The sequence below is a fragment of the Camelina sativa genome, chromosome 4 (genome assembly GCF_000633955.1).
Source record: "Camelina sativa cultivar DH55 chromosome 4, Cs, whole genome shotgun sequence".
NCBI classification, from domain to species: Eukaryota; Viridiplantae; Streptophyta; class Magnoliopsida; order Brassicales; family Brassicaceae; genus Camelina; species Camelina sativa.
Window position 1 is genome coordinate 13137297 of NC_025688.1, and position 14710 is coordinate 13152006.

Sequence of the window (14710 nt, forward strand, 5' to 3'; positions counted from 1 at the left end):
CTCTCCCTTTTCTCACTTCAAAGGAGTTGATTTATTCCTATCTTTATATTATTTTAATTTTTTTTAAATCAAAGATGTAAGCGAATACCGGGGTCATCGGTAATTTACCTACCCCTCGCTTCGAAGCTTTGTGTGATCATTTGACTCAAGAGTAGAATAATGAGGTCACATGTAATTTACCTACCTCTCTAAACTGATCAAAATCATCTCATCTTTTATTTTCTTCTTTTTTTTTTCTGATATTTCTTTTTAAAGTACTGAAGGGAAGAGAGAGGGGAGACATACTTTGAAAAATTGCACTGTCTTGTATAGCCCGAAGAAGAAGTCTAGTCCACTGATTTCCAACCCCAAAGTAAGAGATTAAGTCCGGTTACAATCCTGATAAAAGTTGAGACAACGTTAGATCAATCAGATATCCATTGAATAAGGGCTTTCAGGATTGTTGATAAGGTTCATAGTCTTTCTAAGCTTCAGTTATGAGATCAAGCATAAACAAATAATCATTAGAGTGTTAGCCAAATAAGAGAAATCATTAATCAAGAGAATAATTCCCAAAGAAAAAAAGAAAAAATTTGAAAAATTTGACTCAAACTTTATGGTTTTGACTGACACAACTGAAACTCAAAAACAAAAAACGTAGTTAGTAGACAACCTCCCCCAGACTTAAACAACACTGTCCCCAGTGTTATCAAGTAAGAGGAAAGCAAAAAGAAACAAAAACGTATTGAAAATTGTAATGAAAAGATGAACTGTTCTCGGGTTACCCAGCGGTGTCGACCGACACCATTTCAGCGTCGATCGACACTCATCATGAATGGTGGATTCTTGGCCAAAACTCCTTGTTAGTTGCAGTTAGTTGTGTTCATATGTTGTTGGATCAATCCTTTGATGATTATGCTGTGAAGAAACACTCAAACACAAACATATGTTAAAAGCAACATGATAGATATATAGTTCATAATTTCAAACAAAATTCAAACAAAAACTAACTCAATGCAAAAAGAAAAATGACTCAAAAGGAAAAGAAAAACCTAGAAGTGGGTTGCCTCCCACTTATCGCTTGTTTTCAGTCATTAGCTTGACTTGGTTGAAGCTTAGGCGTCCGGCGGATCAAAACGTGGCAGTGAATGCCTCCGAGAAAATGGCCTCTTCACCCAAGGTGGTGTATAAGCAGTAGAAGAGTGAGGTCTACCAAGGACAAGAGGAACAGGACCAGGGCGGGATTTAGGGACGGGTCTTCTTGTATGTCCTGCAAAATCATCAACAGAAGAAACAAGCGCTCTACGATAATCTCGTGGCTTAGTTAACTGCAAAACAGTTTTGAATCTTTGAAGGTCTTGTTGATGATAGGAGGAGGTTTAGGTGCATAAGAGGTGTACCTTTGCCTTACCTGAGGGCTCTGGTGTGTGGAGGAGGAAGTCTTCTGTTTGGAAACAGCTTCAGGAATTGGAGCATCAGTGTTGGACAAGGTTTGGCTCGGATGTGGAGGAGTGTCGACCGACACTGAGCATGATGCTCGAGTAGCAGAAACTTTCCTTCTGTGCTAAAGTCCTAGAAAACCTGCAAAGACTCAAAAACATCCTAGAAAACAAATCAAAAGACTCTAAAACACTCCTTATATCATGGTCAAAAACCACAAAAACCATGATATATCACTTATCCTTCTAGGACATTAATTGGAGCACAGCTGGTATATGAGAATTTTCACTCAAGGTCAGAAAATGGCTCTTGCATGCCGTTAGCATCTTTGCAAACTTTGCCAATAAATTATCTCTCTTTTTTTTTAATTTCTAGCGCACATTTCTTAGTACGGGGATCAAGATAATTTCTTCCAATATATTTCTTTACCAGCTGTGTATTTTCTCCCCCTCATGTTGGAAAGACTGACTCACTGAAACAATAGTCTCTGCATCTCAAGATATTCAATCATCAAGAGAGATTTATATCCAACATATTTCCAACATTCTTTCAAATCTCATCTTAATCACTGTGGTGGAGCAATGCAACATGTATAATACATTTAGATGTAATATATCTGGTTTTTGACCCAAACCAATTACAGTGGGGGGTACTCATGATAATTCGTTGGCCCGATGCGAACTTATTGACATATAGAGTCATTTATGTCAATTACATAGCTTGGTTTCACCACCATTGTCAATTAACCAAATACTCTCACAAACTCAAGATTGCATGTTCATAACAAACATATATAGTGGATGATCAGTCCAGAATATCTCTTTGTATACGTACCAGAAAATTGATACTATCCAAATTCATGGGGTCGGTGAAAGCCATATAATCGACTTGTTTTGTAAAGCAGCACACATAAGAAATCACTAGGAAAAATCTTTAGGTTCTCTAATGAATCTTTTCAAAAATTTCTGATTATTCTTTCGCATCATTACTGAACCGGAATGGCTTCACCGGTCATGCCAAACAGTGAGATTTTCACAAAGCATTTTATCTTCTAGATAATGCATGTAATCTCTAAAATACTTTTATTGCCTTGGGGAATAATACTTATGATTTCAAAGTATTTCCTTCNTATCATGGTCAAAAACCACAAAAACCATGATATATCACTTATCCTTCTAGGACATTAATTGGAGCACAGCTGGTATATGAGAATTTTCACTCAAGGTCAGAAAATGGCTCTTGCATGCCGTTAGCATCTTTGCAAACTTTGCCAATAAATTATCTCTCTTTTTTTTTAATTTCTAGCGCACATTTCTTAGTACGGGGATCAAGATAATTTCTTCCAATATATTTCTTTACCAGCTGTGTATTTTCTCCCCCTCATGTTGGAAAGACTGACTCACTGAAACAATAGTCTCTGCATCTCAAGATATTCAATCATCAAGAGAGATTTATATCCAACATATTTCCAACATTCTTTCAAATCTCATCTTAATCACTGTGGTGGAGCAATGCAACATGTATAATACATTTAGATGTAATATATCTGGTTTTTGACCCAAACCAATTACAGTGGGGGGTACTCATGATAATTCGTTGGCCCGATGCGAACTTATTGACATATAGAGTCATTTATGTCAATTACATAGCTTGGTTTCACCACCATTGTCAATTAACCAAATACTCTCACAAACTCAAGATTGCATGTTCATAACAAACATATATAGTGGATGATCAGTCCAGAATATCTCTTTGTATACGTACCAGAAAATTGATACTATCCAAATTCATGGGGTCGGTGAAAGCCATATAATCGACTTGTTTTGTAAAGCAGCACACATAAGAAATCACTAGGAAAAATCTTTAGGTTCTCTAATGAATCTTTTCAAAAATTTCTGATTATTCTTTCGCATCATTACTGAACCGGAATGGCTTCACCGGTCATGCCAAACAGTGAGATTTTCACAAAGCATTTTATCTTCTAGATAATGCATGTAATCTCTAAAATACTTTTATTGCCTTGGGGAATAATACTTATGATTTCAAAGTATTTCCTTCGCTTATTGTCTCAACATGATTACTTTTCAAATCTTCAAGATTTGCTCTATCATATGAGTGATTAAACTCATTTTGGGTGTCAACATAATCTTATTTATGTTCCATCACCTCTTGTGGGATTCATTAATTCTCCCCCTCGAGATGATGACACTTCATGTCTATCAATCTCGATTTGAATCACACTCTATAATCAATAATATTCTCAAATTGGGTCATATATTATATCTTACACCCTTTTGATTTTGAGACTAATTGAGAGACTATAACACATTAATATCAAATTGTGTTCCCATAGACAATAGTATATATACTCTTAAAGAGCTTTTTTCTACTATTTCTTAATATTGTAGTAGAATAGTGGCAATTGTCTCATACTAGCTTCTTTCAACATCATATATATATATATATATATGAGATAAGTACCTCATGTACTTATTATTCACTTATAGCAGAGATACTAGTCGACTTAACCGCGATCTTATATATATATCATACCCACATTTATAACCACTTTTATAGCAACTTTCTTATATTGATGTGACATTTTCCTTTTTTTTTGCATAAAGTCATATTCAATTCAATGAATAGATCAAGCCAATAGGATGTTATTTACATCAACATCTCATAATTTTATACAGTCACAAAAAAATAAGATTATAATATTTTTAAAAATATTTTTCACTATATTGTGTCTTACATGACAACAATATTTTGTGACAAGTAGAATATATTTTCTCTAATATATTTCCAACAATGATATTATTTTCTATTATAATCTTGGTTATAAGTGGAATTAAGTTGTTTATATATATTCTCTTATAGACTTTTAGTCATTTACTTTCTTTAGATTATTCTAAAGAACTAGTGAATTTTTATGGTCATATACTTGGACTTAAATCTCCTCATAGAAATGATGCCAAGAAAACATGATCAATAATTATTATTTAGTAATTTGTTACTAAATTTTGAATGTATTCACAAAAAAAGGTTGGTGAAATGATTTAAAATATTTCATCATGATATTATATCTAATTTTAATTAGATTNAAAGAGCTTTTTTCTACTATTTCTTAATATTGTAGTAGAATAGTGGCAATTGTCTCATACTAGCTTCTTTCAACATCATATATATATATATATATATGAGATAAGTACCTCATGTACTTATTATTCACTTATAGCAGAGATACTAGTCGACTTAACCGCGATCTTATATATATATCATACCCACATTTATAACCACTTTTATAGCAACTTTCTTATATTGATGTGACATTTTCCTTTTTTTTTGCATAAAGTCATATTCAATTCAATGAATAGATCAAGCCAATAGGATGTTATTTACATCAACATCTCATAATTTTATACAGTCACAAAAAAATAAGATTATAATATTTTTAAAAATATTTTTCACTATATTGTGTCTTACATGACAACAATATTTTGTGACAAGTAGAATATATTTTCTCTAATATATTTCCAACAATGATATTATTTTCTATTATAATCTTGGTTATAAGTGGAATTAAGTTGTTTATATATATTCTCTTATAGACTTTTAGTCATTTACTTTCTTTAGATTATTCTAAAGAACTAGTGAATTTTTATGGTCATATACTTGGACTTAAATCTCCTCATAGAAATGATGCCAAGAAAACATGATCAATAATTATTATTTAGTAATTTGTTACTAAATTTTGAATGTATTCACAAAAAAAGGTTGGTGAAATGATTTAAAATATTTCATCATGATATTATATCTAATTTTAATTAGATTTAAATTTGTGATTAAACAAATAAAATAAATCACAAACTTTATAAACAATCACATAAGTGAATGTTAAATATTAAAGATCATCATTCTTTTTTTTTCTTTTTTTTTTTTTTTTTTAAAATCCACATGAAACTATTGAACCATTAACTTATAATGGAACAAGCAATAATATGANTCACTTATAGCAGAGATACTAGTCGACTTAACCGCGATCTTATATATATATCATACCCACATTTATAACCACTTTTATAGCAACTTTCTTATATTGATGTGACATTTTCCTTTTTTTTTGCATAAAGTCATATTCAATTCAATGAATAGATCAAGCCAATAGGATGTTATTTACATCAACATCTCATAATTTTATACAGTCACAAAAAAATAAGATTATAATATTTTTAAAAATATTTTTCACTATATTGTGTCTTACATGACAACAATATTTTGTGACAAGTAGAATATATTTTCTCTAATATATTTCCAACAATGATATTATTTTCTATTATAATCTTGGTTATAAGTGGAATTAAGTTGTTTATATATATTCTCTTATAGACTTTTAGTCATTTACTTTCTTTAGATTATTCTAAAGAACTAGTGAATTTTTATGGTCATATACTTGGACTTAAATCTCCTCATAGAAATGATGCCAAGAAAACATGATCAATAATTATTATTTAGTAATTTGTTACTAAATTTTGAATGTATTCACAAAAAAAGGTTGGTGAAATGATTTAAAATATTTCATCATGATATTATATCTAATTTTAATTAGATTTAAATTTGTGATTAAACAAATAAAATAAATCACAAACTTTATAAACAATCACATAAGTGAATGTTAAATATTAAAGATCATCATTCTTTTTTTTTCTTTTTTTTTTTTTTTTTTAAAATCCACATGAAACTATTGAACCATTAACTTATAATGGAACAAGCAATAATATGACGTATGTGATTCCATAACACAAAACACTTTTTAGACTAATGTTTCAAAGAAGCATTAAATCTACATGTCTATTAAAGTATGAAAGAATACTTATCTTTTAAGTGGAGAGATCACTGTAAGAGATCCAAAACAAAGATGAAGTCCATGGTGACAATCGCTTATTCAGCTGTCCATATCAAATCCTTAGATTATGATAATTCTTTGGTTAGAAAAAAATTAACCAAACTAAACTATTAGACATAAAATATACAGATCGATTAAAACCGTAAATCATGTGCTATGACCATGAAACGATCCGATCGATTAGGTGTAAATTAATGCATAGATTTTCTAAATCAATGATATGGTATCTAAACTACCGAATATGATATAGGTTATAAATCTTATACATCTCAGTAATATAAGATACGAGACCTACTTTAATAGGCGACAATCGATAGTTATTATTATTAGTTTCATAGTTTGGTAATCGATAATACTTCTCTCGCGTGATTTTGGAGACGGAGGCGAAAACGTTGATCTTTTTACTTCACTATGAGATATAAATTACTCCTTCAAACAAAAGACACACTTTTTTGTCAAACCAATGATATACCAAACTTAATAACCAATAAATCCAAATAATCAAGGTAAAACAATAACGAATGATGATGTAGTAAATAAACACCATGTACCAAAGAAGCTATGTAAACATATGAAACGATGAGTTATCATACTCATATATGTTTTCGATGACATCACAATAAAATAATAAATTATGCCTTTGGTTTGAGAGAATTAACCAGACAAAACCATATAGCAATTTGAATATGATGTGCAAGATCTCTATTATACGTTTCGATCATTAAATATTATGAAGTCAATAAGATTATGATAGACAGTTTTAAGTAATACGTTCACGAAAAACAAACCATTATAATAGAGATCATGAAACGATGAGTTATTATACACATATATGCTTAAATCATGATTTGACTAAAGCATAGAAAGTACTTATCTGTATTGAATCGTAGATGGTCATCGTCGTCGGAGAACGAAGGCTAGGTTTCGTAAGACTTCTTTTAGCTCAAACGGTTAAGGTTTTTTTTTTCTAGACGGCTAGGGTTTAGAAAGGTTTAGAGCATACTAATAACGTGTTAAAGTAATATATTTTAGGAGAAAGCTTGTATTATTCCATAGACATATTAATGTATACATAGGGGATACAACTTGGTGAACAAGCATTAGGTTATACCAATGGACCTCTAATGGGCATCCACTAAATCATATATAACACAAATATTATTTTTTTGAAGTCAAAAATAGATGAATATGTTGGAGGAAAAGTGGAAAACCAAACACCAAAGTGTAACAAAAAATGAAAAAATAGGTTGAATATGCTCTCATATATTTTGCCTTACTGAATCTAAGGGCGGTCCGAAGTTTTCGATATCCTATGCAAATAAAAATTGTATGTGTCTTTCCCATTTTTATGAATTTTATATCTCCTCACTCTAAAATTCATCTTATTTTTGTACAATTTTTGGAAGCTTAATTAAATTAAACGGGTTAAAATTCTTTCGTAGATTAATCCCTCACTTTAACGAAAATTCACATATCTATTCCAAAAATTATAGAAACGAAAGAAAGTGAAATTGGATTTTGAATTATAACTAAACATTTTTAATGTGAAAATAATGTGTGTCGGCGAGGTTAAAAACAAAGATATGTTGTTTGATCTTTTGAAAAGATGAGAGTGAGACCGATCGATCGATATATGTAAAGTGCAAAACCACGTCATCCACCCATGAGTATATTTGGTAAATTTGTCATTTGACATTTGACATTTATGTTAACCAGTAAGAAAATGAGCAATTAAATTTGATATTTGACTAATGACTATGACTCTATGATGCGTAATTAGAAAGAATACACAATGACTCTATGACTATGACTATGACTATGACTCTGTCTGTGTTTATTAGAGATTAAGATTCTGAGCGGGCATCATCTCTCTAAAATCTTCTTCACTATTATATAATCCCATTCTTTGTCCTCTCTTCTCTTTTCATATCAATTCCATTTCAATCTCTTTTGCTCATACAGATTTTATTATTTGTTTCCTAAAAAAAAAACACAAAAAATGCGAAGCTTTCTCTACCTACTCGTAGTAGTGTCCCTCTTCTCATCATATGTTAACGCATGTGACCGATGTCTTCACAGTTCTAAAGCATCTTATTTCTCATCTGCCTCTGCTCTCTCTTGTAAACATTCCTATCTTTTCTCATTACTTCTTTTAAAAGTACTTGTTTCTTTCTTTTCTCATGTCTTGATGTGTTTTCACATCCGGAGCTTGTGCTTATGGCTCTATGGCTACCAGTTTCTTCGCCGGACACATTGCGGGAGCTATACCTTCCATTTACAAAGATGGTGCTGGCTGTGGGGCTTGCTTCCAAGTCAGATGCAAGAACCCCAAGTTGTGTACCAGTAAAGGAACCATTGTGATGGTCACAGACTTGAACACGGGCAGCCAAACCGATCTTGTCCTTAGTAGTAGAGCTTTTAAGGCTATGGCTAAGCCTAGTGCTGGTGCTGACAAGTATCTTCTCAAACAAGGCATCGTCGACGTTGAATACCAAAGGTTCCATTCTTGAAACACCCAACTTCTTGGGTTTTTATGGTCACTTGATTTATTTTGGTACTAAAAAAAACATTTTGGAAATGAAAACAGAGTTCCTTGCAATTACGGTAAAAGGAATTTGCAAGTGAGAGTGGAAGAAGCAAGCAAAAAGCCAAATTACTTGGCGATAAAGCTTTTTTACCAAGGAGGCCAAACCGAAGTGGTAGGCATCGACATTGCTCAAGTTGGTTCGTCACAATGGAGTTACATGACTAGAAGCCACGGAGCCGTGTGGGCTACTGACAAAGTACCAACCGGAGCTCTACAGTTTAGGTTCACAGTGACAGGCGGCTACGATGGCAAAACAGCTTGGGCAAAGAGAGTTCTTCCGGCCAATTGGAAAGCGGGGAGGATCTACGATGCGGGCGTTCAGATCACCGACATTGCTCAAGAAGGTTGTGATACATGCAGTCACATATGGAACTGACTCATTACAATTCTTGTTATTTAGGCAAACAACAAACAAGTACCATTCGATTATATATTAGAATATATTTATACGAAACAAGAGGACTAAGAAGATCTATATATGTGTTATATGTACACGGTACAACTCAAGAACCAAAGTTCATTCTAAAAAAACTAGAGTCACTATATCATTGCAATATGCAAGCAAATTAAAGAATCCGACAAGAAAACAAAATAACATAGATATGTCTACATCTCTTAAGTTGTACAAGCTATTAAACACGCATATTAGATGCAAATGGTTGTCAACTAAAAATAATAAAATAAAGAGATAAAAATAAAATGAGTGGAAATGTGGAATAAATTGTGACAACCATTTTGGAGGCATCATACTATAGTGAGGAAGATGAAAAAGAAAACAAAAATTATTACATTAAGATATTAGTAAAAAAAAAAATTGATGAAAAGAATTCGAAGAATATTGACAGAAATTTGACAAAATTAGTTGTACTGTTTTCAACTAAGCACAAAAGTTACAACTTAGAGCTCTGTTTGAAGTTGAACACGAGACATCCCTAGAAAAATGCTTAGTGTTTTCTTGCTTTATATTTCAGAAACTGTACGTAGGTCCGCCACTGTATGGGACTAAATATTGAAGACAAAAGAGAACCTTATTGTGTTTATTATGTTCGGTAACTCAAGTTTGGCAAGAAGGTTTCGTGGTGTAGTTGGTTATCACGTCAGTCTAACACACTGAAGGTCTCCGGTTCGAACTCGGGCGAAGCCATATCTATGTTTTTGATCATTTTTCCTTAAATGTTCCCAACAATATATGCGTTGAAATGGAGATTTTAATTCTGAAACCTATAATTTATAAGCTAATTAGTACTTCGATAACTGTTATCTTAATTTTATTTTAGTGCTGGAGACTTTTGAGCTATAGTAGGATTCTTTAATCTTATGGGCAAGACTCAAACACATACTTAAAATGCAGTTTAATTATCTCAGGTAATGCAAAACTGTTAGTGTGGAACAAGAGCAAATCGGCAAAAATATTCTTGCCTATTCATACATATGGTAATGCAAAACTGTTAGTGTGGAACAAGAACATCAAGTTTTTTGCATATAACCCCATCCTGCCTCTTATTACACCAGGTAAACCTCTGGCCATGATAATGCATGTCAGACAAGTCATAATATCTGGCAAAATCCTGAAAATCCCGCATTTTTGTCGTGGAAAACGGGGTACAAGCATTAAGAGAGTGATCATCCCCATCTAGGATTTCATTGAAATCGCCACAGAGAAGCCAAGCTTTGTCTTTTAAAAGAGGAGAGTCCTGATGGTGTTTTAAATCGCTCCAAAGAGCTTGTTGTTCAGCAGGAAAATTTGAAGCATATATAAACGAGACAAAAAACTCATCCATCCCGTCGATGTAGATAGAACATGTAATCAACTGAGAGGTTCGATAAACCGGAGTAACCCTGACATTGTCCCTCCAAATCACCCAGAGTCGCCCTAACCGATGTTCATCATAGTTAGAGAGGAAAGACCATCTTGCAAACACTGATCGCACCACTCTATCAGCCCGTCGTTCCTTCACTTTTGTTTCAATCAGACAGCCAAAATCAAAGTGTCCCTGTCTCATCCACTCCTTCACAACCCTTTGTTTATCATTTTTGTTGAACCCCCTAACGTTCCAAAAAAAACCCTGACATCAGTGTTGTTTGGAAGGGAGACGTGTTTTCAGAGAAGTAGGAACCTGGATCCTACTACTCTGAGAGCCCTTGTTTGACAAAAACTTATGAACCTCCTTTGAAGCAAGAGGCATAGAAGGTCTAATGGACAGACCAGTTTCTGGACGCTCATGCTCGATATCTTCCACTTGAGTCTGTGTCACCAGTATTAGATCATCCCCATTAGCCGTAGTATCGGTGGTACGATCCACAGTAGAACCATCAGTACTCGTAGTGTTAGTCACAGCCGATGTGCCATTCGTCTCCAGTTCCTCACCCTGTTCCCCCTTATCACTTAAACAGGAAAAAGAATTCGACATATTAGAAACCTCCTCATGGCTAGAGATCTGCTTCACTGGGCTACGAATACTCTTTGTGGGAGTCGTCCAGCCAACATTCTTTGCACCCACCATATCCGCGAATTCCATAGCAACTTTATCTGAGATATCCTCTGCTTCCCCCTTCTTGGAAGGAAGTACAGCAGACCCCAATCCCTCTGGTAGGACTGAATCAAGTACCACATTTTCCCCATTCGGCTTATTTAGTTGTTCTTTCGCAACTATCCCAGGACATGAAACCACCTGTTCTTTTTTCGTTATGCACACTGTGTCTAAATGACCCCATTTAGAACACATAGTACATCTTGCTGGCAACCAAAGAAAAACAAACTCCACTATAGTATCACCACCTTTCTCTGACATAAAAGACATTTTACTTGGCAAACTTTTTGTTAAATCCACTTCCACCAAAACCTTAGCTTGAGTAAAGGATTTACAGGACTCTGTGTCCGAATGTAACTTTTTGGGATTATCCAGCGGACTCGTGATTGCACTTAGAACCTCCCAAGAAAAATATTTTGGCGGAACATTCTTTACTATAACCCAGAGAGGGATAGTCTTAATCTCTTCCGGCTCCATGTCTGCAATTGGACTCCACTTGGATAAAACAACGGGAACACCACACAAATTCCACATACCTCTTCTCAATACACGGGAACGCGTACGCTCATCCTTGATTCGAAAACGGACAGTTGTGTTGTCCACCACAAAGACATCAATCTTGATGGTCTTATCCCCGAGAGTCCAGATCTTGTTTACCAAAGCATGGATCCCTCCCACAAAAGGAGCTTTTGCTAGAAATCTCCACACCAGAAAGTCATCCCAAAGAGGATGAGCCTCCTCAAAAACCTTATTTGGTAGCCTGACCGTAGGCAAACCATAATTCTCCTCAATAGCCAAATCGACCTTCATATCTCCTGGAGTTTTCACCATGGATACCCAAGAACGTTTCATTGTGCTCACAGAGCCAGCGCGAGAAGAATCCGGTTGCAGCTCCGATGAACCTGCAAGGGGACTCCCCACAACAGCATTATTCTTCGACACCTTATGTGGCGAACCCCTTTCGATCTCCCCAACCTGTGGTAATTCACCTTCCTCAAGATCCGTTGACTTTAGAGAGCCAACCTCATCCAGTAGACCCGCGTCCCCCGGCGGAAGAGCCCCCGACGGCATCAAACCGTGCGTCAGAAGCAAAAAACCCTAAATCGCCTTTGTAATCACCCCAAGAGTAAAACGCAGTGTATTACTTTCTCTACCTTGTTGTAGTCATCTTCATCAGTTAACGCATGTGATCGATGTCTTCACCGTTCTAAAGCATCTTATTTCTCCTCTGCTTCTGCTCTCTCTTGTAAATCTTCTTTCTCTCATTACTTATAAGTTACCATCTGTTTGTTTCTTTTCTCATGATTTGTTGTTTTTGATTGCAGCTGGAGCTTGTGCTTATGGCTCTATGGCTACTAGATTCTTCGCCGGGCACATTGCGGCGGCTACACCTTCAATCTACAAAGATGGTGCTGGATGTGGAGCTTGCTTCCAAGTCAGATGCAAGAACCCTAAGCTATGTAGCAGTAAAGGAACCATTGTGATGGTCACAGACTTGAACAAGAGTAACCAAACCGATCTTGTCCTTAGTAGCAGAGCTTTTAGAGCTATGGCTAAACCTGTTGCTGGTGCTGACAGAGATCTTCTTAAACAAGGCATTGTCGACATTGATTACCAAAGGTTNATGATTTGTTGTTTTTGATTGCAGCTGGAGCTTGTGCTTATGGCTCTATGGCTACTAGATTCTTCGCCGGGCACATTGCGGCGGCTACACCTTCAATCTACAAAGATGGTGCTGGATGTGGAGCTTGCTTCCAAGTCAGATGCAAGAACCCTAAGCTATGTAGCAGTAAAGGAACCATTGTGATGGTCACAGACTTGAACAAGAGTAACCAAACCGATTTTGTCCTTAGTAACAAGGCATTGTTTATTAGATATTGACGAAGATCAGTGACGTGGGAGATCTTAGCCGTTGATTTGTGTTTCTAATCGACGGTTTATAAGAATGTTTGTAAGCTAGGTCAGCTCATGAAGTTTTCTATTTTATTAGTTTTACTTAAGTTTAAAATTATCTGTTTAGTTTTACAATTGATTGATTAACTCTATCAACCTATTATTATGAGGTTTTAATGCATTCATACGTGTGAAGAAACTTTAATTCTATAACTTTGTCATCCTAACTTGGTCATTATTTACAAAGTGGCCTTAAAAAAATAAGAAAACACTCGTTTAAATTCTTTCATAATATTTCATAATCATATATTTTAAAGAATTAATCATTTTTAGTAAATATTTAAACATTATTTATTCTTAGTAAACATTTTAACATTATTTATTCTTAGTTAACATTTTAACATTATTAAAAACACTTGAGAGATTGTTGATGAAACAATTAATTAGATATTTAAACACTATCTTGCAATCACAAATTTCACCATGAATCTATGGTAACATAGTTTTACATCACAAAACAACATGTTGTAATTGTATAATAGAGATAGTATATACTTTAATATATTTTAAATTTAATAAAACAAAGATGAATAATAATAAAAATTATTAATTATTGTAAAGGGTTGTTATTCTTTGATCATTTCAAAATGTTTGAGAAAATGTTTAGATATTTAAAACTAAACATAATGAAATAAAAAATAAACAAATTCCAAATTGGCCAAAAAAAATAATTATAAACAAAGGAAAAAAAAAAGTCTATTCTCAATTAAAATAACACAGAATTAATAATTAATTACAAACCAAACAAAAACTAATTATTATATAAAAACATCAATATTAATATAGAATAAAACAAATTTGTGGAACGCACATGACTCCATCTAGTATACTATGTATTATATAAGTGCTCATGGCTTTTTCTCTTTATAACCTAGGTGTTGGGGAGACATTAAGGACCTATGAGCCTTATGAGGCCATTATCTCAAATATAACTCTATCAATTGATTCTACATGTTGGCTCCGTACGTATGGCTAGTATGGGCGAGGGTAGGGGTATGGGCTGATGTGAAAGCCGCCTGTATGACACGAAGCTGCAAGCACCGAGACGTCATGGATAGAAATAGGAGAGAGAGTGTATAAATGCTTATAAGTATCTGGACTAAACAATAATACTAACCGGCCCCTGAGCTCTAGAAGCTTCAAAAATCTGTTCCCGTTCTTCAAATGCCTCTCCAAGTTTCAGCACAATGGTCCTTGCAGTTTCAATCTCAGCACAAGCGAATGACTTTTCTTGATTTACCAGTTTCTTTGCAACTTCTGTAGTCTGTCTCATTATGAGACTATGGGAGTAACACTATCCAGCTTATGACAACA

The 14710-nt window shown here is 34.1% G+C and overlaps 2 protein-coding genes and 1 non-coding gene across 3 annotated transcripts; all 3 read left to right on the forward strand.

Moving 5' to 3' along the window:
• On the forward strand, nucleotides 8292-9293 carry LOC104780410 (expansin-like A3). The gene is made up of 3 exons (XM_010504904.2): nucleotides 8292-8445; nucleotides 8528-8822; nucleotides 8913-9293. The coding sequence occupies exons 1-3, from the start codon at nucleotides 8325-8327 to the stop codon at nucleotides 9286-9288; spliced, it is 792 nt and encodes a 263-aa protein (XP_010503206.1). The 5' UTR covers nucleotides 8292-8324; the 3' UTR covers nucleotides 9289-9293.
• On the forward strand, nucleotides 9983-10056 carry TRNAV-AAC. The gene has a single exon. It is a non-coding gene; the product is annotated as a tRNA-Val (tRNA).
• LOC104783815 (expansin-like A1) lies at nucleotides 12617-13324 on the forward strand. The gene is made up of 3 exons (XM_019244116.1): nucleotides 12617-12689; nucleotides 12769-13063; nucleotides 13126-13324. The coding sequence occupies exons 2-3, from the start codon at nucleotides 12792-12794 to the stop codon at nucleotides 13322-13324; spliced, it is 471 nt and encodes a 156-aa protein (XP_019099661.1). The 5' UTR covers nucleotides 12617-12689; nucleotides 12769-12791.